The sequence below is a fragment of the Leucopleurus acutus genome (genome assembly GCF_964270905.1).
Source record: "Leucopleurus acutus genome assembly, chromosome: 19".
In the NCBI taxonomy this organism is placed as follows: domain Eukaryota; kingdom Metazoa; phylum Chordata; class Mammalia; order Artiodactyla; family Delphinidae; genus Leucopleurus; species Leucopleurus acutus.
In genome coordinates, this window is record NC_139161.1 from 59,838,417 (window position 1) to 59,862,751 (window position 24,335).

Sequence of the window (24,335 nt, forward strand, 5' to 3'; positions counted from 1 at the left end):
GCAGCCAGGCCCAGCGTCCGCTGAGGGAGGAGCCGGCCTTCCACCCGGCGAAGCAGGGAGCCCAGGGGTCTCCCGATGGAGGGTGAAGTGGAGACGTACCTGCCCAGGGAGGCCCCGCAAAGCCGCCCCCCAGCCCCAGCTGCTCAGCCAGGCACAGCTGAGAGAGGTGGGGCCGCCGGGGCGGCGGGTGGTGGTGGCCTCGCTGGCCGTCCCAGCTGGAGCTGACCCTCTGCTCGCCCATCAGGTCACAGCAGCCTGCCCCAGCCATAGGCCGGCCTGGGAAGCAGGTGCCCGGGGCGGTGCTGCTCTACCCTTCCTGTCCTGAGCCCTAGGCGCCCTGGGCGCCTCCCACTGAGCCCTCCCACTGGCTCCCTTCCGCCTGGGGGGCACGGCGCTCGGGAAGGGAAGCTGGCCAGAGCCTTCCGCCCTGGGGAGTGGGACCCCCCCGAGCCAGCAGCCTCTCCACCAGTGTTAGACATCACAGATACAGTATGTACTTAATTACACTACATTATTGCTGGGATTCCTTATAAACACTAATTATACCTGATTATAGGTTAAAATATTTATTTTGTCAAGATATTTTCTTGGGGATGTGTGTAACCTTTTCTGTGTTGTGTGCTGAGATGTGAAAACTAACCCTCTGCTCCTGACTTTCTGGCCAGTGGGCAGCAGCTAATGGCACTAAGTGCAGTGCGACCCGGGCACCGGCGGGCCTTTGGCCAGCCTGCCCCAGAGCGGCCTCTGCCCGGGACCCCCAGGCACCGTGCAGGCCGACCGGCCCAGGGGACACGTGAGCAACTGGCTTATCAGCACGCGCGGGACAAGGGCCACAGAGCTGCAGCGGCTCGTTGCTGGCCGGGCCAGAGGGCAAGGTGGCCGTCTGTCCTCCTGTCTCTCTGTCAGCCCCCTCAGTGTGAGCGACCGTGCTGTCTGCCCTGGGCCACGCTGCCTTGGCTCGCTGCCCTCCCCCTCCTTACCCAGGGTCCAGAGCAAGGGGCCTGGGGAGGCGTGAGGCCTGGGCCTTCCCTCAAGGCCCCAGTGGGGAGAGGGGACCGGTGGCAGCAGGCGCCCAGACTCGGCTCTTCCCGTCCCTTCCTGCTGCCACAGCCCCGCTTGCCTCCACACGCTTCTAACTCAGTCCAGCCCAGCCTTCCGGAGGGTCCGAGGGGGCTGTGGGCTGGCGAAGGGGAAGCACCGTGGAGGGCGGCGGTGCTCTGCGCTGGCTGCCGCCAGGTCCGGGCCCCTCCCCCGTCCCCGACGTGGGCAGAGCCGGCTTCCCCACCCGGGCTGAGCGTGTGCACCCAGAAGACGCCCGGGGGCCCCCGCCTCTCCCAGTGCCCTGCTCCAGCCCGTGCTGTCCCTGGGGCACCCTGGGAACAGCTGTCAACCCCGGAGTCTCGCTGCATCTCTCCAGGCACTCCTGGAGGAAGGGGGGGTGGGGGGGATATTTATTTCCTCGCGTTTGCACTTGACTTGTGAGGGTTCTCAGGTTTGTGGTCCGGCGTCCCTCAGCCTGGCGGTCCGTCTAGAGGGGAGTCAGCGACACCAGAGCGTCTGTCCACCCACTGGCTCTCCTTCCAGACATGTCTGTCTAGTTTGGGATCTTGCATGTAAAATACTCCACAATAAACAAACAGACTGTTGCTGTGTGATCTCTGTCAAGTCGGCGGTGACTGTCCGGAGGGCCAGCCAGATCCGACCACCTGCTTTCTCTAGGCAGCGGCAGAGTGGGCCCTGCTGGAGGGAGCAGGCAGGGAAGCTCGCCACCTCACGCGGCCCCTACCCTGGAAGGCCCCTCCCACCCCTTGCCTGTCCCTGCTTGGCCACCCTGGGGCACCGCCTGCTTTGGGGCTTTCGGTTGGAGCGGCTGTAAACCCGCCACAGCCTGCCTGACAGCTCAGACCAGGGGCCGGGGTTCTTCCTCCATCTCTTACCGGGTCCCAGGAGCATCCAGGCCTGAGCCACCTCCTCAGCGCCCTCCGCTGGGCTCCCTGAGCATGGCTGGCTGCTGGATTGGAGAGCCACTGCTCCCCTTTTCTGGGACAGCTTTACTGAGATGTAGTTCACGCAACATGAATTCACCCATTTAAAGTGTATGATTAGGGACTTCCCTGGTGGCACAGTGGTTAAGAATCTGCCTGCCAATGCAGGGGACACGGGTTGGAGCCCTGGTCCGGGAAGATCCCACATGCCGCGGAGCAACGAAGCCCGTGCGCCACAACTACTGAGCCTGCGCTCTAGAGCCCGTGAGCTGCAACTACTGAGCCTGCGTGCCACAACTACTGAAGCCCTCGTGCCACAACTGCTGAGCCCACAAGCCACAACTACTGAGCCCACGTGTCACAACTACTGAAGCCCTTGCACCTAGCGCCCGTGCTCCGCAACAAGAGAAGCCATCGCCATGAGAAGCCCGCACACCGCAACGAAGAGTAGCCCCCACTCGCCACAACCAGAGAAAAGCCCGCGTGCAGCAATGAAGACCCAACGCAGCCAGTAAATAAATAAATTAATTAATAAAATAAAATAAAATAGAAAAGCCACCGCCATGAGAAGCCCACGCACCGCAGCAAAGAGTAGCCCCCTGCTCGCCACAACCAGAGAAAAGCCTGCGTGCACCAACGAAGACCCAACGCAGCCAATAAATAAATAAATAAATAAAATAAATAAATAAAATAAATAAGAGGAGCCACCGCCATGAGAAGCCCGTGCACTGCAACGAAGAGTAGCCCGCCCCGCTCGCCACAACCAGAGAAAAGCCCACATGCAGCAGCGAAGGCCCAACGCAGCCAAAAATAAATAAATTTATAAAAAAAATAAAATAATAAAGTATGATCAGGTAGTTTTTAGCACATTCAGAGTTGTGCGACCCTCACCACAATCAATTTTAGAGCATCTTCATCACCCCCAAAAGAACCCCCTACTCTTTAGCAGTTACCCCCCTCAGCCCCCTATCCCTTTTAAAAAGGGTTCGCCTCTCCTCTCCTGTGCTGGGAGCTGGGCACTGCTGCAGGCGGTGGTCCTCTGGGAAGCAGGCCTCTCCCTGAGGCTCAGGGGCCGTGGGGGACCTATGCCTTCTCCAGGTGGCTTAGGGGAGGTGGGGAGCCCTTTAATCCCTTCACCTCCCAGGGTTCAAGGATGCACCTCAAGTGGAATGGACTCATCAAGCCCCCAGGTGAGCCTGGAATAAGTGCAGAGACATCTGCCCGCGTCTCATATGCAGGTGACAAGACCGAGGCCCGGACGTTTTGCCTGGGATCAGCAGCAGAATCCGCTCAAGCTCAGCCCTTGGACCTCCCAGACCAGGGCCGCGGAGGAGCGCGCAGGGAGAGCACTGTCTCCGTCGCCATGGCCAGCAAGGGAACTGCCCCCTGCCCCCCACACCAGGCCTTCTGGGAGGGCAGCTCAGGAGGGGGCTGCCATGCCTGCTGATAGGAGACGGGCCACGTTCAGACCTCCGCCAGCTCAGGTGGGCCTCAGTTGGAGTGAGAGAGAGGCCCTGCGCCCAGGGAGTCTGGGAGCGGCTTCTGAAGTGTGGGCCCCCATCCCTGTGAATGGAAGGCATGTCCCCTGTGTAGTCTTTCTACAACCACTCCTCTTGCAAGGAAAGGTTCTCTTTGGGGTCCTGAGGGGCTAGGGTGGGCAGACAAGAGGACTTGAACAGGCACAACTCACCCAGAAATACCGTTTGCTGCAGAGGAGCCCCTGCCAGCTCTTGCTGGGTGGACTTCAGGGGGTCTGTGCAGGGGGTCCAGGCCCTCAGCACCAGGGAGTCCATGGGACGTGCCATTCCCTCCCCACCCCCGCCTGGGGCTGCAGGCCTGGGGCAGGTCCCTGAGCTCCGGATGATGTGAGAAATGGGGTAGTGGGTAGTTAACCCAATGCCTCCAGGGCCCTGCCTGGATGGACCCCAGGGATGGAGGGGACTGGGGAAGCTCACAGGCCATTGTAGCCTGCTGTTGCCAGATTGTCCCATTTTTCAAGAAAAGCCAGGAATCCAGCCTTCAGGTGAAATGTACATTTGACAGTGGACTCAAAATCAGAACCCGTGTATACTTGGACGTGGCCCGTGGGTGTCAGCTGATGCCTCACTCTCCATGTCTGTAAGGCCCACCCCTCACTGTGCTGCAGACCTCGGGGTTCAAGCAGCTCTTCTGTGGAGGGTTTACTGCCAGAGAGGCTCAGAGAGAGCTAGAAATGACTTGCACAGCGCACAGTAGAGGGCAAGCTGGCATGAGAACACAAGGTCATCTAGGACCAGAATCATCCATGTCAAGGGCCATGTGGTTCCATTATGTCTGATGCGGGGGTGGGGGGAACCCAAGGCTCCCTGCTGGCTCTGTGCAGCCTCCGCCACAGCTGGGCAGGTCCCAGCTCGGCTGCTGCAGAATGAAGGACAAACGGGCAGGTGGGTGGCAAGGGGGCTCCAGGAGTGGGGAGGGGTCTCGGTAGCCTGTGAAGCTACGCCCAGTGCCGGCAGCCCTGGCAACTCCCGTGCCTGCCCCGCCACCCATCCCTGAGCTCGGGCAGCGAGGACATGGCTTGGCCCTGCCCGCGCTGGACACCTGCCCAAACGGCTCTGAACCCACAGAAGATGCCCCTGCGCCTCTCGGACGCCCGGGACAGAAGCGAGCCCGGCCTCACAGCTGGCACACGGGGCCGGGTGGGCCGCGGACCGGGGACCGGGCGGGACGCCGGCTCTGGGCCGGGCCGGGCCACAGGGCGGGGCGGGGCGCCCGGGTCGGTCAGGCGGCGCACGTGACCCGGCCGCCGGGAGCCGGGCGCTGACGCCGCGTCACCCCACCCGAGGCCGCGCGCCCATTGGCTGCGCCGCGGGCCGGGGCGGGGCTCGTCCGGCCGGCGCCCCCGCCGCTCCCGGCGCGCGTCCCCGCGGCCTCGCTCTCCTCACCTGTGAAATGGGATGCCGTCCTACCGGGGAGTAAGGGGTTAACGCGGACGCGCGCAGCCCCGGCATGCGGCGCGGTGCGAGCGCAGAGCCCCCAGGAGGGTCGGGGTAGGGGCTCGCAGAGGAGCAGGTTCCTCGAAGAGCCGCAGCCCCAGCCTGCTTTCCCAGCCCTCCCCTGGACGCTTGCCCGGCTGGTCTCGGGCTGCGCAGCGAAGTGTGGTCTCTTTGGTGGCAGATCCTTACCCCCTCCCACGACTGGGCCCTACAGGAGGCTTCAGCCAGGCTTCACTGCAACTGGCGGCTCGAGTCCAGGCTGCAGGTCTCCGTGGGCCTTGCCTCACCTTCTCTCCTGAGCTGCTGCAGTTCTGTGTGCATATTGACTGAGTGTGCTCTTTACATATGCGGTAAACGCGTCTAAAGGACAGTCAGGCAGGTCTGTCGTGACCGTGACTCCAATACACCTTCCCACAGCAGGAAGGGGTGTTCTTATTTTACAGAGACTCAGAAAGGTGAAGTAAATGGTTCCAGGTCACACAGCAAGTGGGCAAAAATCCGGACCTGCTTCCTGACTCTGAGAAGGTGGTCTTCAGGCTTCACTTAGCACCCCCTCCTCTCCCCGGGAGGAGCTGTTGGAATTTTCAGGGAAGCCACCAGATTCCCAAGGCCGCCTGGGTGCTTGGCTCCTACTTGGGGGGTGGAGGGGTCTAGGGCGTCAGGATGCAGGGGGCTGAGAAAGGGGATCCCTCTGTTCCCCAGCAGAAGTTCATCCGGAGGGCCAGGCCCTGAGTGGGGGGGGGGGTGTCCTTGAGCAGGGCCACTTGGGGAACAGATGTGGTTTGGAGGCCCCCGGGTCCTGGCCACCCCTGTTCTGGGTAATTTTCCACAGCAGCCACTTCCGGGAGGGGAACAAAGAGCCCTGCGTGTCCGGGCTGAGCCTCAGGGACTTGGGCCTCCAAGGGCTCTCTTGGCCTGGGCAACCCCCTTCCAAAGTGCGCCACTAATTTCACTCTGTCAGAGGGTGTGGCCAGACAGGCTATATCTGGAGCCTGAGCAAAGCAGTACTCGGGATGGCTGGATCCACTGAGGCAGGGGGCTAGGGAGGCCTGGGGATCCAGGCCTTTGATAAGTCTCCTTGGCTGCCCCTACCAAGGGTGCCTGTCTGCTTGCATACCTCCAGGGACAGGGAGCTCACTGCTTTCCCACTTTCAGTACCTGATGTTAGTTCTGGTTTATCTCAATCCACCTCATTAGACCCCTCCCTTGCCACCTATCTCTGCCCCCAATCCACAGGACGCAGGGTCCAGGGTCCAGCCCTCTCCCCAGCCTAGCTGCCTCCTCTGACCTGGCCCCAGCCTGTCATGATCCAGGGCAAGGTGGCCCAGGTCTAAAGCACAGTCTGCTCCTTCATCCCAGCTGCTCCTAGGGACAGACACCGAGATGTGAGTCTCTCACTAGGATCAGCTGGATGGGAGATGGGAGTCAGATGGCCTTGGGGCCCAGCCCTGTTGCCGCCCCAAGTAGCTGTGTGGCCTTGTGCAGGTTAGCTCCTGGACTCTGTGGCTCTTCCTGTCCTCCTGGGTGTGGAGGCCAACCCTTCTGTCATTCCCACAGCTGCATCTGGGAGCAAACCAGATTAAGTCAGGGTGGGAAATTCCAGCCTCTTCCAGGCTCTTCAGGAGGCCCATCTGATCTGGACACTGAGGAGGGTCAGGCTCATCTCACAGGCCCAACCAGCCATGGTCACTAACGTCCGGGCCACCTATGCGGAGGCATCATCAAGTCCCGTTGCAGCTGAGGTAAATGAGGCACAGAGTGGGGCCCGCTGCCTGGCCCGAGGCCACACAGCAGGTCTTGGACGGTCTGTCTCCTAAAGACCCAACTCTCGGAACAATGTTTGTCGGGTCACCTCCCTCCCCAAGTCCAGAGACCTCTGAGACGGACCCAGTCCGGGGCTTCCACTCGGCCCCCTTGCTTGGTGCTGGAGAGGCCAGGGCCTGCCGAAGCCCCGCAGCAGTCGTCACTTGGATGGAGGGGCCGGCCGGGTAGGTGTGCAGGCCAGACCCGAGCCGGCCCCGCGCTCTCCAGGTGGGGCGGGACCGTCCACCGGGGGCGGGGCTCCCCGCAAGGCTCCTCCCCGCCCCCGCCCACCCCGCAGAGCCGCCGCCGGGGAGCCCAGTTGCCGAGGAACTTTTCGCGGGCGCCGAGCCCCACTGAGGCCAGGGCGTGACGCGAACTCGCGGAGCGGCGGCGGCGGCGGCGGCGGCGGCGGCGGGCCGAGCGGGCCGCCGGGAGGAGGCGACTGCGCCATGGACGAGCCACACTTCAGCGAAGCGGCCTTGGAGCAGGCGCTGGCTGAGCCGAGCGAGCTGGACGCGGCGCTGCTGACCGACATCGAAGGTGCGTCAGGGCCACTGGGCTCCGCGCGAGTGGGGCGCGCAGGAGGCGCCGGCCTTTGTCTTCCGGGGCGGCGGGGGGCGCAGAGCGGGGCGGGGCGCGGCGCTGGCGCTGGCTCCGTGCGGGGCGCCCGGGGCGCCCCGCGTCTCTGCGCCGAGCGCTGCGGGCCTCGCTGTCCTGTCCGCGCGGAGCCTCCCGCGCCCGCCCTGGCTGTTCACGCCGCTCCGGGTCCTTGGAGGCTCGGCGCTGGGCACGTGCGCCTCTGGGCGTCCCGGTCCGCCCCCCGCGGCCAGTGAGTCCTCAGCCCCTAGGCGGCTGCGGCGAGAACCTGGGACCCGGGCATCGCCGAGGCCCCGCCCCCGCTTCGGCCTTGACGTCAGCGGGAGGTTATTCTCGGTCATTCCCTCCGGCCCGAAAGTTCAGCTCGGCGCAGGAGCTCTTGCGCAGGCGCGCGGGCGCCTCCAGCCCCTGCCCCCCAGGGTCCGGTTCTCCTAGCCGGCGCCGGGCATCGGTTCGGCACACATTTACTGAGCATCTACTAGGCCCCGTCCTAGGCACCAGGGGTTCACAGACAGACCTGGGCTCCCCTTTTCTTGGAAGCACAAAAATCGCCAAGGAAACCCACAAACGGATATTTAGTTACACCTTGTGGTCGAGCCGGGGCAGGGCGACAGCTTCCGGTAGAGCGGTGGGGTGAGACCTGAAAGTCAGCCCCAGGACCCGCTGGGAAGGATGTCTTCGCCGCAGAGGACACGGCGAGGAGTTGGAGATTCACAGGTGAGGCTGGGCAGGTTGGCAGACCGAGGACCCTTGTCGGCAGGGAAAGGAGGGAGCAGCTGCGCCGACTCGCTTACACCTGTGGAAGCACCGCTCTGATTGTTCTACAGAGAAGGGGTTGGGGGAGACGCTGAAGCAGGGGCCAGTTAGGAGGCTGTTGCCCACTGTGCAGACAGCAAATCCCAGCCCCCCTGAGTTGCCTCCGAGGTTGCTGTGTTGCACTTGGCTGATGGGGAAACAGGCCAAGAGCACAGGACCCAAACCTCCCACAACCTGGATAGACACGTCCATGGTGCCTGTGGCCACTCTGGGGTTAGCAAAACGGACACCCACTCCTGCCTTACTGCAGCCTTGCAGATGAACCCAGCTGGCAGGGCCCAAGAGTCGCCAGGTCCCCTGAGAGGAACGAGGGTTGAGAGGAGGGCCAGGCAGCCCTCGAGTCCAGGATGGGGAGCTGGACTGGATCCCAGAGGCAGTGGGGAGTCTTGGGGGAGGGGTTGGGGCAGGGCAATTCCATGCTTGGGTTCTGTGCCGGAAGTTCCCTCTAGCTGTTGGGGTGGATGATCACAGAACGAGTAGAGAAGACTCATTCAGCACTTACTGTATGCCAGGCACTGTGCTGACCACTGAGTCCTCCCAACAGCCCCAATGAGGGCCTTGAGGCACAGAGAGGTTAAGTGACTTGTCCCAGGTCACACAGCCAGAGCATGGCAGAGCCAGAATTCAGACCCAAGCTGTGGGCTCCAGAGCCCAAGCTCTTAACCGCTGGGCTCCTAAAAGTGTGTGCGTGTGTGTGGGGGGGTGGGCAATAGAGCAGGGGACCCAGGAGGCTACTCCACATGGAGGTATGCTGGGGGTCGGGGAGGGGTCATAGGTCACACAGCCACCTCCCCATCCCAGGCGAGAGCCTTTGACTCATGAGACTGAGGACCAGCCTTGTGCCCCGCCCAGCCGGGCATCTGCCTCGACCAGACTCTGTCGTGTGACCAGCTCTTGGCGTGGCGCTCTCACCAGGAGTCTCAGGTTCTGTGCTGAAGGCACTGCCCCCGCCACAGTGCGCCGTGGCTCCTGGTGAGTCAGTCTGCTCCCGGCCTCCTCTTGTGGTTCTTGCTTTGGGGTCCTTTGTGGCCGTGGGCAGAGGGCACGTGAGAGCTGTCCCGCGCGAGCATTGGGATCGTTGTGGGTTCTGGGGCAGTCCTCACCTCCCTGCTGGTTAATTCACCAGGCCTGGAACGTGTGCTTAGTGCAGAAGAGGCAGTGGAGATGACTGCTTGTCGGGGCCCGCGCATCTCCCGCGGGTGCGCCTGGGGCTCCCGCGCACAGCCTGTAGTCATCTCTGGCTGGGCTCCCCAAGTTCACTCTGTCTTTGCACCCCAGGTGTCTGCCTTACGGCATCTTGCCCACCGCTCTGTCCAGTACCTGAATCAACTGCACGGGCCAGGTCTCCTGGGGTCCAGGCCAGCCTGGTGGAGAGGACACACGGGGGCCACCCTGCCCCCAGGCCTCTCCCCACGGTCTCTCATGCCCAGTTGTCTGCCTGGCCCCACCAAGCACGGGCCCTCCTTAGGAAACAAGCTCACGGTGGCTTACAGCCCAGCTCCTGGCCCCGGCGCGCACGTCCTCAGCTCCCTAACAACCATGGCTCCCCAGTGCCCCGAGCTAAAGTCCCCTTGTCCCAGCATGGCGTTCGAGACCTGTACGGTGGGCCAAGCCTGCCCTCCGTGATGATTCCCGTCCCTCCAGGTCCCACCCCTCAGGCCCCCACGCCGCTGCCATGTTCTGCCCCCGTGCGGTGCCCCCGCCTCGTCCCCACGGCAGAGCCTGGGAGAGGCCTCTTCCACCAGACACGACCCGCTCTCCATCCCTCTTCCTGCCTTTGGTACCCGGCCTGGTGACCGGAAGCAGAAGGCCCCCCCAGCGTGGCCATCTGCTGCCCTCTCGGCTGCAGCGGCTCCCCTGGAAAGCAGGGGCTGAGGCTGTAGATGGGGGTGGTTCCAGCCCTCGCGCCTCTGAGGGGCACGGAGAGGAGCGTGCCGGGAGCTCCCTCTTTCCCGATGGTCACTGGACACAAACATCCTGAGTGACCTGGTCAGCCCCAGGCAGGGGCCTGGGATCCGGACTTTGCCCAGCTGATAAGCGCAGGCCAGGTGAGAATGACTGCGCCGGCCAGAGGAAGCGTCTCTGTCCTTGTGTCTTGCCAGCCGCAGGCCCTGTGGATGTGCCCTTTGACTCCGGGACCTGAGTGGGGCTGCCCATCTGCACATGTGTTGGGAGAGGGGAGGGCCTCAGAAATGCCATGGTCACCTCTTCACCCAGTGTGTAGACAAGGAGCAGACGCCTCCACTGCCCCCCAGCTGCCCAGCCTGTACGGCAGCCGAGGGGGTTGGCAGCAGCAGGAAGGCCAGGCCCCGCGGTGCTTGCTTCCCAGGCCAAGCACCTGTTGGAGACCATTTCTAGCTGGCGGAGGAGGGCCAGAGCACAGCAGGTGTTTCCGAGTCTCCAGCCATAGTTGATGCTTTGCTGGGCAGAGCACCTCCAGGCAGCCTTGGGGATGCAAACTGAAGCACTTGGGAGATTCCAGTCACACAGTTGTGGGGACTAAGGAAAGCGACCAAAAGTAGGTAAAACGACAAAGCCCAGTGCTGGGGCTGCTCCGAGGAAATGGGAAGCATCGCAGGGGAGAGTGCGGACGGGTTTATCCTTCCAGAAAGCAGCCTGGCAGCTCTGAAGCAGCACGCTGCCTTTGAAACAACACACCCACTGCAGGTTTAAAACAGCTGCAGTGAGGCAACCGCGAAGGGGGACATATAATTAATGTAAAGGAGTGGGTAGCACTATTTAGACTGGAACGTTGCTCAGCAGGACGGGACCGCCCCCTGCATTGCCGCTGCATCAGGCCCATGGGTTGTTTCCCAGCTGCTGGAAGGAGTCTCTACCCCAGGACAGGATGTTGGAATTGGTGCTGGCCAATCTGTCCAGTGGCCGTGCTCAGGGTCACTTGGTCCATGTAACTGGGAGCGGCATGTGGAGCGGCACTGATGAGAGAAGAGTGCAAGGTGGTGACCTCAGAGCAGGTTTTGAGAGAAGGAGTTTGCAGGTGGACACAGGATAGTGGGAAGGGCCTTTGGGGCAGAGGGAACGGGCTGGGCCAGCGCACAGCCTTCTGAAAGCAGACAAGGAGAGTGAGGCTCACCGGACTCAGACAGCCAGGGACCAGCAGGGGTGGGGCTGGCAGTGCACACGCCCCTCGATCTGGTCTCCTCTGTGCTCAGCCCCGTGCTGAGTGATTGCGTGTCCCAGCTGGCTCAGGCCTTGACCCCGCCCTAGGGGCTCCTCTAAGGGCAGTTAGGAAGGCCTCGCAGCGGAGGTGGTGCTGGGGCTCCTCCTTGCACCTTCGCGCTGCCTCGCCTCCGTGTCCCACGCTGCACACACGTCCTGACCTGGGGTGAGTGGTGGCAGCGAGGTGGGACAGAGCCAGGCTGGCCCTGGGGCTCACACCTGCCCCTGGCAGGCTGGGCTGAGGGCTGTGGGCTTGGGGGTTGGCAGGCCTGGGTTTGCGTCCCAGATTGTCCACTTGGCAGCCAGGGGACCTGGGGCCTGTGGCTTCCCTCTGAGGCTTAGTGACCTCGTCCGTCTAGAGGGCTCACGCCCAGCTTCCCCTGGGGCTCCAGCCCCGGGCCCGTCCCACTCCAGGAAGAGCCGGCACCCACTTGCACCCCCGGGCAGCCCTGCGCACACTCACCGGCTGTGGACATGTGAGCCTGCCAACCGGGCTCCTCAGAGAGCAGCAGGGTGGGTGGCAGGCAGGGTGCAGCCCCCCTCCCCACCACTGCCCTGCGCCCTCCATCGAGCGGGCGGAGCTGGGACGGGGCTGCTGCTTTGCACCGTTTGCCATTCTTCACAGCTGTGCAGACTTTGTGACCTGCTTGCAAATCCCTTTCCTGCCCGTTCCCTGAGAAACAGTCTCCTTGGCTCAGGTGAGAGACGAACGTGGGTTGGAACTCCAGCTCTTGACTGTCTCCCTGACCCCCACCCCCTTGACTCCCTCTGCTCTGGCCACACCGGCCTCCTCGCTGTCTTGATGTCACCTTCTCAGAGAGGCCTGCCCTGACCGCCTCCGTGTGTTCATGGTGCTCATCACCACCCATACCCCTGTTCCTCCCTGGATTTGCAGACCGTTGGTTATAGATGGAACAGAAACTCCACGAGGGACGTCTACGTGCTGTGTTCCAGCACCCTAGTGCCTGGTACACTTAGTAGACACTTAGGAAAGGGCAGTAGGTATTGCCACAGAAGCAGATCTGGGCTTCGTGGGCCAGGCTGTGTAGGGGAGGTGGTGAGCTCCCTGTCCCAGGAAGCGTGCAAGCAGGGTTTCTTCAGGGTGCAAGGCCTCGTGCAGTTTGGATGGGCCGGAGGCTCCCGTGACGGTCAGAGCTGGGCTCCTGTAGGTTCGTGGTGCAGGGCCCCTCCAGGATTTGCATCATGGCCTCACCGAATAAACACGCAGGAGAATAAAAGGCTGCCCCACATCTGCCTCCAGAGGGAGGTTTGAAGGCAAGCCAGGGAGGGGGGAGGAGGTTTCAGGTTTCCTGTTGGGTCCTGATAGGATCAGGGCAGGCTAGGAGGAAGGAGAGCAAAAGGAGCCAGGCTTGGGGGCGGGCAGGTGGGCCCACTGAGGCCGAGCCCGAGCCTCCGGTCTCCCGATGTGCAGTGTGCAGACAGTGCATGCAGAAGCCACGTGGGCCTTGAGTCTTCCCTCATGCGGGAAGCCGAGTGCTCAGCTCACCCAAGGAGGGGCCAGCCTTTCAGACCTGCTGCGGGGGGGCGCTTCCTTAAACTTCCTTAAATTGTGCACGCTGGGGACCTCTCTTGCCTCCTGGAATCCCCTACTCCGAGGCCAGGAGTGAAGGCTCAGAGAAGGGGAGTGAGAAGGGAGAAGGGCAGAAGGATGGGTCAGGAGCTGGGAGGACTGGACCCCTGGGGCGGTCAGCCCTGGCCCCGGCCCTTCGGAGTCGCAGGCGAGTGTCTGCGTGTGGGCCTTGGAATTCAGGCCTCAGTGTCTTCCAGTCTCAAGGTACTGAGGTGAGGGAGGAGCCTTCCCAACAGCAGTGTCCTGTTTGTTTTTTGGGGGTGAGGGAGGGTGTGAGAGCCACCGGCTGAGGAGAGACAGAGCTGAGGATGCTAGAGAATTCTGTTGCCCTTGGCACCCCCTGCAAGGCCATGGAAGGACCCGGACAAAGGAGGATGGGGGGGCGTTACCTCGGCTAGCCTCCTGGAGAGGGAGGGCCATCCGGGCCGGGGGTTCTCCAGTACCCCAACACCCTCGGAGGCTGCAGGAGACCAGGAGAGGGTACCGGGGTGGGCCCGGCCACAGTTGGGAGGCTGGCCTGAGCCCGGGGTCTGCTTGGCCACAAAAGCCGGAGCTGGCAACCTGGGCTGCTGGCCAGGCTATGTTCATGTGTGTGTGTGGAACTCTGACCTTACACAGAAGGGGAGATAGGCCCAGGTACCCCTCCAAAGACCCCCAGAGCCTGTCACCCTACGACTTCCTCACCTTCTGTCCCAGGGATTGGGCTGCCTCTTGGACTCCCCGGCCCTACAGTGAATAAGTGAGTGAATCAGGCTTCACCCAGAGACTGCTAGTCGGGTGGGGGAGGGGGTGAGACCTTCACCGACCCCCATCCCAGACCCAGGCCCCTCTGCAAAGGGATGTCTGTGTGGGGCGTCAGCTCTGGTTGTTACTGGCTGGGCACTTTGGGGTAGGGGTTTCCCTTCCTCAGTTTCCCAACAGTGACCTGTTGTCAGGGGTCCATGCGGTTGGGTGCGGCAGAGGCTTGGATGCGGAGTTGGGGCACCCCTGGCCGGCCCCACGCCCGCTCCGCCGCGCTCTCGGAGGTGGTGGGAGTAGGGGACGTGATTACCAGTAACCCCTGCGGACGTCGGCGCCGAGCGGGTTGAGGGACGGCGTCCGCGAGTAACCCCGGCCCCCTCCGGCCCTGCGGGGCTCAAACCGAGCCGCGCGCCGCGGGGGTGGGGCGGGGCCCCAGGAGGCGGTGGCGCGGCCGCTGATTGGCCGCGCGCGCTCACCCCATGCCCGGGCCGCGGCCCCTGGAGGGCGTGGCCATTAGGCGGGGCGTGGCCATTAGGCGGGGGCGGAGCCAGCGGGGGCGGGACCGGCGGCGCGCTCGGCAGCTTTAAAGCGCGGCCGGCCACGCAGGTGAAGTCAGCGCGCGGACACGGGCAGGCCAGACGCCTGGACCCCCCCCGAAGGGCGGTGGGCGCAGGCCGCGGAGCCATGGACTGCACGTTCGAAGGTATTTTTTGGAGGACCCCACCTCTTTATTACAGTTTCCCTCTGCATCGCGGGGTCCTCATCCCCGGTGCCCTGAGGGGAGGTATACGCGCCCCCGGCTCTCAGGGGAGCTGGCGGACCCCCCCCACCTCAGTAGTCACCCCCACCCCCACGTCTGGCGTGAGAGGGTGGCCTTCCCACATCCTCTGCTCCGCAGGGAGGAGGGCCGGTTGTCCTTCTGTCTCCTGGGGCTCCTAGTTTGGAGGGCTTCTTGAGCTTGCTAGACAGTGGCCCCCTGGGTTCAGCCAGTTTTTCTTTCTGGCCCTCAGTTTCCCCATCTGTCAAAGGGGCTCATGAAGGCTGGGGAGCGAGCAGGTCCTGAAGGTGAAAGGTCTCTATGCCCCATGACCTGCGCAAACCTGGAGGGCCCGCCCCGTGTTTCTGTTTGAGGACCAGGAGGCTGAGCCTGGCACCCCCGTCTCGCTCTCCTGGAGGCCGTAGGGAGGGTCCCCTGCAGTCACTTTCCTGCCTGGCACCTGTCAGTAGGAGGGACTCAGGCGACGTTGACTCTCCCCTCCGTGCGGCCATCCTGCCACAAAGGGTCTCATCTGTCTTGTGCAGATGAGGAAACCGAGGCCCAGTGAGAGGAAGCCCTAGCAGGCTGGGGGCCTGGGGTACACCTCGGGCTCCCAGGGTTTGCACATGGATCCTGCAGAGCACTCTGACCAAGTGGGTGGCTCCCCCAGTGGGTTAGAGGGCCCTAGGCTGACCCAGCCAGGCTGCTGATCGCCAGCTGGGGAAGAGGGCCTGTGGCCAGGCTGGGGCCGCGGCAGGCAGTGTGTCCAGTCTGTGTGAGGAGGAAAGAGGACAGATGGCGTTTGCTTTTGTCGAGGGGAGACTGAAGCCTGAATGGCCGGTCCCGAGGCTGCTTGGCTGCAGACGGGGTCTGGGCTTGTGCCCAGAACACACAGGGACACTCTGGTTGGCACACACTTGGCCAGCGGCTGGCTCTGCCCGAAGCCTCGGTCTGTCCCACAGAGGAGCGGGCTGGCGGAGGCAGCCCTGAAGTCGGGAGTGGTGGCCCAGGCCTCAGTTCTGCCTGCGCCTGGTCCTGGGGCAGGTCGGTGGGCCTCAGGGGGGCGCTGGGCTCGTCCGGTGTTGCAAGGCCATTTGACGCACCTGGCAGAGCTCCAGATGTCACAGGTGTCTGTGAGTGGGGGCTCCTGGGGGTGGCTTTCTGTTTCCGTGGCGTTGGTCCCACAGGTACGCTGTGGGGTGGGGGTGGGGGGGAGCGTGCAAATCCGTGACACCTGCCCCGCTGTTGCTCACACAGCTTCTCCTCCTTACCGCAGACATGCTTCAGCTCATCAACAACCAAGACAGCGACTTCCCGGGCCTGTTCGACCCGCCCTACGCTGGGGGCGGAGCAGGGGGCACAGAGCCCGCCAGTCCATATGCCAGCTCCCCAGGCAGCCTGTCCCCACCTCCTTCCACGATGAGCTCCCCACTCGAAGGCTTCCTGGGGGGGACCAAGGCGACAACCCCACCCTTGTCCCCTCCCCAGCCTGCACCCACCCCCCTGAAGATGTACCCTTCCGTGCCTGCCTTCTCCGCGGGGCCTGCTATCAAGGAGGAACCAGCACCCCAGACCACCCTCCAGCCGCTGCCGGGGGCCCTCCTGCCCCAGCGTCTTCCGGCCCCAGCCCCACCGCAGTTCAGCTCTGCCCCTGTGTTGGGCTATCCCAGCCCTCCTGGAGGCTTCTCCACAGGTGAGGGGGGCGTGTGGAGGGAGGAGCACAGCAGGAGCACCAGGAGGAGGGTCTGCTGTGGTCTCAGTAGAGGAATTTGCAGGCTCTAGAAGTCGGTCCCTGCTGTGCTGCTGGAGGTGCTCCCGTCACCAGCAGCTCTCAGGAAGCACCGCTTCCCAGCCTCCCAGCGTCCGCAGCAGATAGGTGCTGGGCTGGGAAGCGAGCAGGCTTGCATCAGAGCCCCAGGCAGGGACTGTCCCGATAGTAACCTGAGGCCATGAGGGTAACGACTCATTCAAGGTCACAGGGTGATAAATACCTGCGGGGCGGGTTGGAAGTGGGTTAGGGCAGCCTGTGTCCGCAGCTCCTGCCTTTATCTCTGCAGGGACCCCCCCGGGGAGCACCGCGCAGTCGCTGCCTGGCCTGCCACTGGCTGCCCTTCCAGGGGTCCCGCCCGTCTCCTTGCACAACCAGGTCCAGAGTGCGGCTCCCCAGCAGCTGTTGACGGCCACAGCCACCCCGACGGTGGCCCCTGGAACAACCACTGTGACCTCACAGGTCCAGCAGGTCCCGGTGAGAGGGTCTGGCCCGGCCTCAGGGAGGTGGTGGCCCCGACCCACAGCCCACAGCTGAGCCCCCTCCCGTCCTTAGGTCCTGCTGCAGCCCCACTTCATCAAGGCAGACTCGCTGCTCCTGACGACTGTGAAAACAGACGTGGGAGCCCCCATGAAGGCGGCAGGCATCAGCTCCCTGGCCCCTGGCATGGCTGTGCAGGCAGCGCCCTTGCAGGTGGGCGGCTTGGGCAGGGCGGGGGGGCGGGGGTGTTGTATGCATGCATGTCCACCTGCTAACCGTGCCTGGCCCCACAGACCCTGGTGAGTGGCGGAACCATCCTGGCGACTGTGCCGCTGGTAGTGGATGCTGACAAGCTGCCCATCAACCGGCTGGCAGCTGGCGGCAAGGCCCCGGGCTCGGCCCAGAGCCGAGGTGAGAAGCGTACGGCCCACAATGCCATTGAGAAACGCTACCGCTCTTCCATCAATGACAAGATCGTCGAGCTCAAGGACCTGGTGGTGGGCACAGAGGCCAAGGTGCGGGCAGAGGCCCCGATGGGGTGGTCCTGGGGAAGGAGGCATGTGGGGGGAAGAGGAGGCACCTGGGAGGAAGAGGAGGATGGGGCTGAACCTGGACAGACAGGCCTGGGGCTCCAGACTCCTCGGGCCTGGTGGCTCTGTTTAGCTGAGCTTCATGGAGGCCCCGTGCGGTGGGGGCTCTTTTAGGTACTGGGGATTCAGCACTGAACAGACAGACTGCTGTTCAGTTGAGCAGCTGACGTTCTGGCGGGGTGTCGGGGCGCCGGCAGACAGGACAGATCCGTGTTGGGGTTTGCTGGCGGGGTGTCGGGGCACCGGCAGACAGGACAGATCCGTGCTGCGGTTTGCCAGGTGGCATGAAAGAAAACGGGGTGGGAAGAGGGATGGTGGGAGTCGCAGATCTGAATCGGGTGGTCGGGGAGGCCTGGCAAAGGTGATGCCGTATGTGAACAGAGGCCTGGAGGAGGCGAGGGGGCAAGGCATGGAGGTGGAACGATGGTGACAGCGGTTAGCCGATGGTGACAGCGGTTAGCCGTAAGCTGTTGTGTGCATTTTACTTGGGAGGAAGGTTCTACTAGGGAGGAACATTCCACGTAGAAGGAACAGCAGGTGCAAAGGCCCTGAGGCAACTGTGTAGCAGAGCAGTCCCACCCCTTGCGCTTAGCTGCCCACTTGTCCGGCCTGACCGGCCACCTGTGCTGTGTCTCCTCCCTACCGCCTGCAGCTGAATAAATCTGCTGTCTTGCGCAAGGCCATCGACTACATCCGCTTCCTTCAGCAGGGCAACCAGAGACTCAAGCAGGAGAACCTGAATCTGCGCACCGCTGCCCACAAAAGCAGTGAGTCCTTTCCTCCCCTCCACGCCTGCTCACCCTGCGAGGGCCCTTCACCCTCTCTTCGGCCTTCCCGTGGCCCTCAGCTCCGATTTGGGGCGAGGTAGGGTGTGTAGCCCTCACCCCAGCCCAGCTCCTCTCTGGCCCACAGAATCTCTGAAGGACCTGGTGTCAGCCTCCAGCAGTGGAGGCCACACAGACGTGCCCATGGAGGGCGAGAAGCCAGAGGTGGTGGACACCCTGAGCCCGCCACCCTCGGACGCCGGCTCGCCCTTCCAGAGCAGCCCACTGTCCCTTGGCAGCAGGGGCAGTAGCAGTGGTGGCAGTGGCAGTGACTCGGAGCCTGACAGCCCAGTCTTTGAGGACAGCCAGGTTGGGTCGCACGTCGTTGCCCCCTCCCTGTCATCCAGCGACATCCTCTGAGTTCCGGGACTGGGGCGTGTCCTACCTCCCGTTTTAGAGACGGGGAGCTGGGCGGGGGTCCCGCAGTAAGGCTGGGGGCAGAGCTGATCTCTCCTCCTCTGAGCTGAGCTCTCTGGGCTGTGCTCACCCCGTTCTCACTGCCCCGCCCACCCCGCCAGGTGAAGCCAGAGCAGCTGCCGCCCCCCCACAGCCGGGGCATGCTGGACCGCTCCCGCCTGGCCCTGTGTGTGCTTGTCTTCCTCTGTGTCTCCTGCAACCCCTTGGCCTCCCTGCTGGGCAGCCGGGGTCCCGCTGGCCCCTCCGATGCCACCAGTGTCTACCACGGTCCTGGGCGCAGCATGCTGGGTGCTGAGGGCAGAGGTAGGACAGGCCAGCCTGGGCAGTGCGAGGGGGGACTCTTGGGGACGTAGAGCCCGGGCCTGTGGGCTTGGGGCTCTGGACTTCCTGGGTGGCATGTCCCCAGCCTGTGTCTGCCCCCAGACGGCCTTGGCTGGGCCCCGTGGCTGCTGCCCCCACTGGTCTGGCTGATGAACGGGTTGCTGGTGCTGTCCTCCTTGGCGCTGCTCTTTGTCTACGGAGAGCCGGTCACGCGGCCCCACTCGGGCCCCGCCGTGCACTTCTGGAGGCATCGCAAGCAGGCCGACCTGGACCTGGCCCGGGTAAGCGGCCGGACCCCGGGGGTGTGGAGGGCGGGCAGGGCTGGGACCCTCAGCAACACCTGGGGAGGTGCCGGGCACACCGTGAATCTCCCCTGTTCTCTCCACTCCTGTCTCCCCCTCAGACCCCACGGAGCCCCGGGGGCCCAGCCGGCACTGCTGGGGTGGTGGGGTCGTGGCGGGGAGCCCAAGGTGGGGGGCTCTCTGGGGCTCGGGGGGTGGCATGTGCTGGGGACGCTCGGACCCCGCCTTTCTCACCTGGAAAACCTTCCTCCGCAGGGGGACTTCGCCCAGGCTGCCCAGCAGCTGTGGCTGGCCCTGCGGGCCCTGGGCCGACCCCTGCCCACCTCCCACCTGGACCTGGCCTGCAGCCTGCTCTGGGGCCTCATCCGCCACCTGCTGCAGCATCTCTGGGTGGGCCGCTGGCTGGCAGGCCGGGCGGGGGGCCTGCGGAGCGATGGTGCCCTGCAGGTGGACGCCCGCACCAGTGCCCGCGACGCGGCCCTCGCCTACCACAAGCTGCACCAGCTGCACACCATGGGTATGGCGGGCGAGGGCTGGGCCTGAGGGCGTCCCACCACCTCTGCGCCATGCCCAGCCTCATGCCTTCCCATTTTCCAGGGAAGTACTCGGGCGGGCACCTGGCTGCCGCCAACCTGGCACTGAGTGCCCTGAACCTGGCCGAGTGCGCGGGGGAGGCCATGTCCGTGGCCACGCTGGCTGAGATCTATGTGGCCACCGCGCTCAGGGTCAAGACCAGTCTCCCCCGGGCCTTGCATTTCCTGACAGTGAGTAGGTGGTGGGCTTGGTGGGGGACGGGGCTCAGGTCTCCCTGGGCTGAGGGCTGCCTGGGAGAGGCAGCTGGTTATGGGGTGGGCTCCAGGCCCTCTGGGGTCTCAGCCCAGGGTCTGGTGTGACAGCCCGCCCCTCTCGCCCACAGCGCTTCTTCCTGAGTAGCGCCCGCCAGGCCTCCCTGGCACAGAGCGGCTCAGTGCCTCTTGCCATGCAGTGGCTCTGCCACCCTGTGGGCCACCGTTTCTTCGTGGATGGTGACTGGGCCGTGTGCAGCGCTCCGCGGCACAGCCTGTACAGCATCGCCGGGGACCCAGGTGCCTTCTCACCCTGCGCCTGTCCCCTGTCCCCTGCCTCTCTGCTGTCCCTGCCCACCCTGGTCTGTTGCCCCACCATCCATTGTCGCCACGGGGGCTGCAGGAACAGGGAGGCCAGGCGGGCTCTGTCTCAGTCGGGGCTCTTCAGAGGCAAACAGGAAGAGGGATTTGGGGGCAGGTGGCTGATTTGGGAGGTGCTCCCAGGCGACACCGCTGTGCTGTGAGGTCAGGAAAGGCGTGTGCCCAAGCTAGGTTATCCTGTCCACGGGGTGGGGGACGCAGAATATTTATCGCCCAGCTTTCGTCCGTCTCAGAGCCAGGCCCCCCCGTGCCCAGGGAAGAGTCCTAGGCGCAGGGAAGCGCCTGTGCGCGGGGAGGTGGGGCCCTTCCCCCCCGCCCCACTCACCCACTCCTCTCCACAGTGGACCCCCTGGCCCACGTGGCTCAGCTGTTCCGTGAACATCTCTTGGAGCGAGCACTGCATTGCCTGGCCCAGCCCAGCCCCGGCCCCGGATCAGCCGATGGGGACAGGTGAGTGTCCCTCTGCGCCTCAGCGGGCCAGGTCTCCCACCCCCGTCCAGTGGAGCTTGGGAAAGGCTACGTCCAGGGACCCGTGTCGGTGGCCAGAGCTGGGTCACCGTGGCCTCAGTTTCCCCACCAGCCCGGCAGGGGCCGGCCGCGCTTTGAGGAGCCAGGAAGCCAGGCTGTGCCGTGGGGGCAGGTGAGGAGGGCCGTCCGCTTCAGGACCCCTGCCACCTGTCCCGACAGCCAGTCCTCTCCTGCCACAGGGAATTCTCCGATGCCCTCGGGTACCTGCAGCTGCTGAACAGCTGTTCTGACGTGGCCGGGGCTCCTGCCTGCAGCTTTTCCATCGGCTCCGGCATGGCTGCCACCGCCGGTGAGCCCCCAGGCCTCCCCGCCCCGTGACGCCCTCGGGCTCAGCGCCACAGCAGCTCGGCCTTGGGTGTGGTGTGGCCGAGTTTCAGGGACCCCTCTGGCCCTGCTTCCTGCAGGCACAGACCCGGTGGCCAAGTGGTGGGCCTCGCTGACGGCTGTGGTGACCCACTGGCTCCAGCGGGATGAGGCGGCGGCCGAGCGGCTGTATCCCCTGGTGGAGCACCTGCCCCGCGCCCTGCAGGAGTCCGAGTGAGCGCAGGCTGCGTGCTCGTGCCCCCACCCCGACCCCCAGCTTTGTTCTGTGCGGTTGGGGTCCCGTCATTTCTTTCCCGGGAAGCCAGAACCAGGGCAGGGGAAGCTCGGCGAGGGCCTGAGGCCTGGTCTGACCGTCACACCTCTGCCTTGGCCCCAACAGGAGACCCCTGCCCAGGGCGGCTCTGCACACCTTCAAGGCTGCCCGGGCCCTGCTGGGCCGTGGGAAGGCAGAGTCTGGCCCGGCCAGCCTGGCCATGTGTGAGAAGGCCAGTGGGTACCTTCAGGACAGCCTGGTCGTTACACCAGCCGGCAGCTCCATTGACAAGGTGAGGGCTGGGGCCAGGGGCCTGGCGGATCTTGGGGGCCTTGGCCTTTCCACTCCCCGGACGGTCCCCCTTGGGCTGCAGAAGACTGCAGGGTCAGCCCAACAGTACAGGACTGGGGGGCTAAGGTTTGGGTCCAGGGGAGAGTGGCTGCCCCCGTCTGGCCTCAGTGTCCCCACCCCCGGAGGACGGCTGGGGTGAGCGGTGTGGCAGGGCCTGGAGAGCGGGCGGCCCCGCGGTGCATTGCTGTTGCATTGCACGTGTGAGGCGGGTGCAGTGCCTCGGCAGTGCAGCCCGGAGCCGGCCCCTGGCACCATGGGCCCCCACTCTTCCCTCCCAGAGCCAGAGCCCCCTGACCCCTGCCCTGCCCACCACCCCAGGTCATGCAGCTGCTCTTGTGTGACCTGCTCCTTGGGGCGCGCACCAGCCTGTGGCAGCGGCAGAAGCCGCCGGCACCCTCCCAGGCCTCACCGGGCCCGGGCAGTGGGTCCCAGGCCTCTGCCCTCGAGCTCCGTGGCTTCCAGAGGGACCTGAGTGGTCTGAGGCGTCTGGCACAGAGTTTCCGGCCTGCCATGCGGAGGGTGAGTGCCCATGGGGCTCTGGCTTGCATTGGGGATGTATGTGAGGTGTCGGGAGGGAGCGGGGGCCTGGCTGGAACCTCTCCTGGCCCCTTCTGCCCAGGTGTTCCTGCATGAAGCCACTGCCCGGCTGATGGCAGGGGCCAGCCCGGCGCGGACACACCAGCTCCTGGACCGCAGCCTGAGGAGGAGGGCCGGCCCCTGCGGCAAAGGAGGTGAGAAGGACAGCTGGCCCAGGTGGGAAGGGCCACACGCCAGGTGGAGGCTGCAGAGGGAGGCTGTGTGTGAGACACACAGAGGCCGAGGGACTTGGTGGTGGCTTCCTGATGGGAGGCCTGACCTGAGAGTCAGTGGGGACAACTGTCCTTTGTAGGACACGCGACTGGGTACGCGGTCTGTGCTCCAGGGGCAGGCGCGGAAGGGGCGAGGCTCCGTGCTCCTCCGAGACCGAGGGGGGCGGGTGGGGGCGGGTGCTGACTAGCCTGGGGCGGGGCCGGTTGTCCAGGGGGGCGGGGCAAGGATCCGAGCCCCACCCCCGGCGCGGCCCCGCCCCTGACATGCCACTGTGCGTGTGTGCAGGCACGGCGGCGGAGCTGGAGCCGCGGCCCACGAGGCGGGAGCACGCGGAGGCGTTGCTCCTGGCTTCCTGCTACCTGCCGCCCGGCTTCCTGTCGGCGCCTGGGCAGCGAGTGGGCATGCTGGCCGAGGCGGCACGCACGCTCGAGAAGCTCGGTGACCGCCGGCTGCTGCATGACTGCCAGCAGATGCTCATGCGCCTGGGCGGCGGGACCACCGTAACCTCCAGCTAGACCCCCGCTGGCGGCCCAGCCCCAGCGCCCCTGTTTCTCTCGACGGCCGAGGGCAGCGCCGGAGACCCGGGGTCCGAGGCTCGCCCATGGAGTGCACTGTCCCTGGAGGGCTGGAGACCCTCGGGGACTTCCGCACTTGACCTTGGGGCCTCCCCAGCCCGCTCCAGCCCTCGATGAGCGGCGGCCGGGATGGTGCTGGCCCCTGGTGGCCGGCCGGGGGATTGCCGGGGCCTGGCCGCCGCCGGGGGTCAACTGTTACGCGCGCCGCCGCCGATCCTGGGCTTTCCCTCTCCGTCCAGAGGGAAGAGGGGTGCGTCTCACTGAGCCGAAGGGCCCTGCCCCCGGCGCCTCCCTCCCATCTGGGGAGACCTGTGCATAGTGTAGATCGTGGTGCGCCAGCCTCCTGGCCTCTGAGGTTCCAAGTGTTACTTTGCCTTTTGCAAACTTTATTTTCATAGATTGAGACGTTTTATACAGAGAATAAAAAATGAACTTATTTATAATCTGGGTTCTGCTCCTTTGGGGAGGGGTGTGTGTGCTAACCAGAGGGGATCCTTTGGGCCATCCGTCCCCCCAGCACCCAGGCAAATGCTTCCCATCCCTACCTGCCCTTCGGTTTGGGAGGCCCGGCTTTATTCCCTCCAGCTGACTTGGGTCCCACTGATCACGGGGCCGCACGTTTGGGCTATATCATCTCCTAACCCTTAGGGTCCGTATGGTCTCAGCTGTGCCTCCTTGCCTCCTCTCCCAGCTTCTGCCCCCTTCAGGTCCCGGGATGACATAGGAGGACAGCTCCATGTCTTTGGGGATCTGTTGTGACAGCAGGAGCTACAACCTGGGTCTCCCTGTGTGTCTGGGTGTCAGTCTCACCTGCCTGACCCCTGTCCCCTTCCCGGAGGTCACGTGGGTGTGGCTGGGCAGCAAGGGCTTCTTTCCTGTACCTGCAGTAAGGTCCCCAGAGCCCTCCCCTCCCTTCCCCTCCCCTCCATTCCAACCTCTCCCCCAGAGCCTGGCCCCTCTCCCAGCAGAATCTGGTCAGAATCCACGGGCTGCAGAATTCCAAAACAATCGTTGTATCTTTATTGACTTTTTTTTTTCTGAATGCAATGACTGTTTTTTTTACTCTTAAGGAAAATAAACATCTTTTAGAAACAGCTCGATACACACAATCTTCAGTGTGAAGCAATATACTAATAAGAACACTAGTCGTCTTAACATTTACAGTCTTCATATATATTATA

General features: G+C 64.3%; 1 protein-coding gene across 7 annotated transcripts; it reads left to right on the plus strand.

Annotated features, from left to right (window-relative positions):
• The first annotated feature begins 7,174 nt into the window (after window positions 1-7,174).
• Window positions 7,175-23,829, plus strand: SREBF1 (sterol regulatory element binding transcription factor 1). 7 transcript variants are annotated; one of them, XM_082861221.1, is made up of 20 exons: window positions 7,175-7,332; window positions 14,322-14,391; window positions 15,722-16,138; window positions 16,503-16,690; window positions 16,769-16,906; window positions 16,987-17,208; window positions 17,936-18,050; window positions 18,196-18,416; window positions 18,626-18,827; window positions 18,948-19,126; window positions 19,403-19,664; window positions 19,745-19,911; window positions 20,064-20,232; window positions 20,655-20,763; window positions 21,021-21,130; window positions 21,246-21,378; window positions 21,545-21,710; window positions 22,088-22,288; window positions 22,389-22,500; window positions 22,865-23,828. In XM_082861221.1, the coding sequence occupies exons 1-20, from the start codon at window positions 7,213-7,215 to the stop codon at window positions 23,092-23,094; spliced, it is 3,531 nt and encodes a 1,176-aa protein (XP_082717347.1). In that variant the 5' UTR covers window positions 7,175-7,212; the 3' UTR covers window positions 23,095-23,828. The 7 variants fall into 7 exon arrangements, with proteins under 7 accessions (XP_082717347.1, XP_082717342.1, XP_082717341.1 ...); XM_082861216.1 differs by lacking the exon at window positions 14,322-14,391 and having other exon boundaries at window positions 7,175-7,303; window positions 17,993-18,050; window positions 22,865-23,829; XM_082861215.1 differs by lacking the exon at window positions 14,322-14,391 and having other exon boundaries at window positions 7,175-7,303; window positions 22,865-23,827.
• The last annotated feature ends 506 nt before the right edge of the window (window positions 23,830-24,335 follow it).

What these genes read in the sequence shown, in the direction of transcription:
- SREBF1 (XM_082861221.1), top strand. Translation starts at nt 7,213, where the DNA reads ATGGACGAGCCACACTTCAGCGAAGCGGCCTTGGAGCAGGCGCTGGCT. An exon ending in GCTGGGTGCTGAGGGCAGAG is followed by an intron (nt 18,828 to 18,947) that starts GTAGGACAGGCC and finishes GTCTGCCCCCAG; the next exon opens with ACGGCCTTGGCTGGGCCCCG. An exon ending in CCGGCAGCTCCATTGACAAG is followed by an intron (nt 21,711 to 22,087) that starts GTGAGGGCTGGG and finishes CCACCACCCCAG; the next exon opens with GTCATGCAGCTGCTCTTGTG.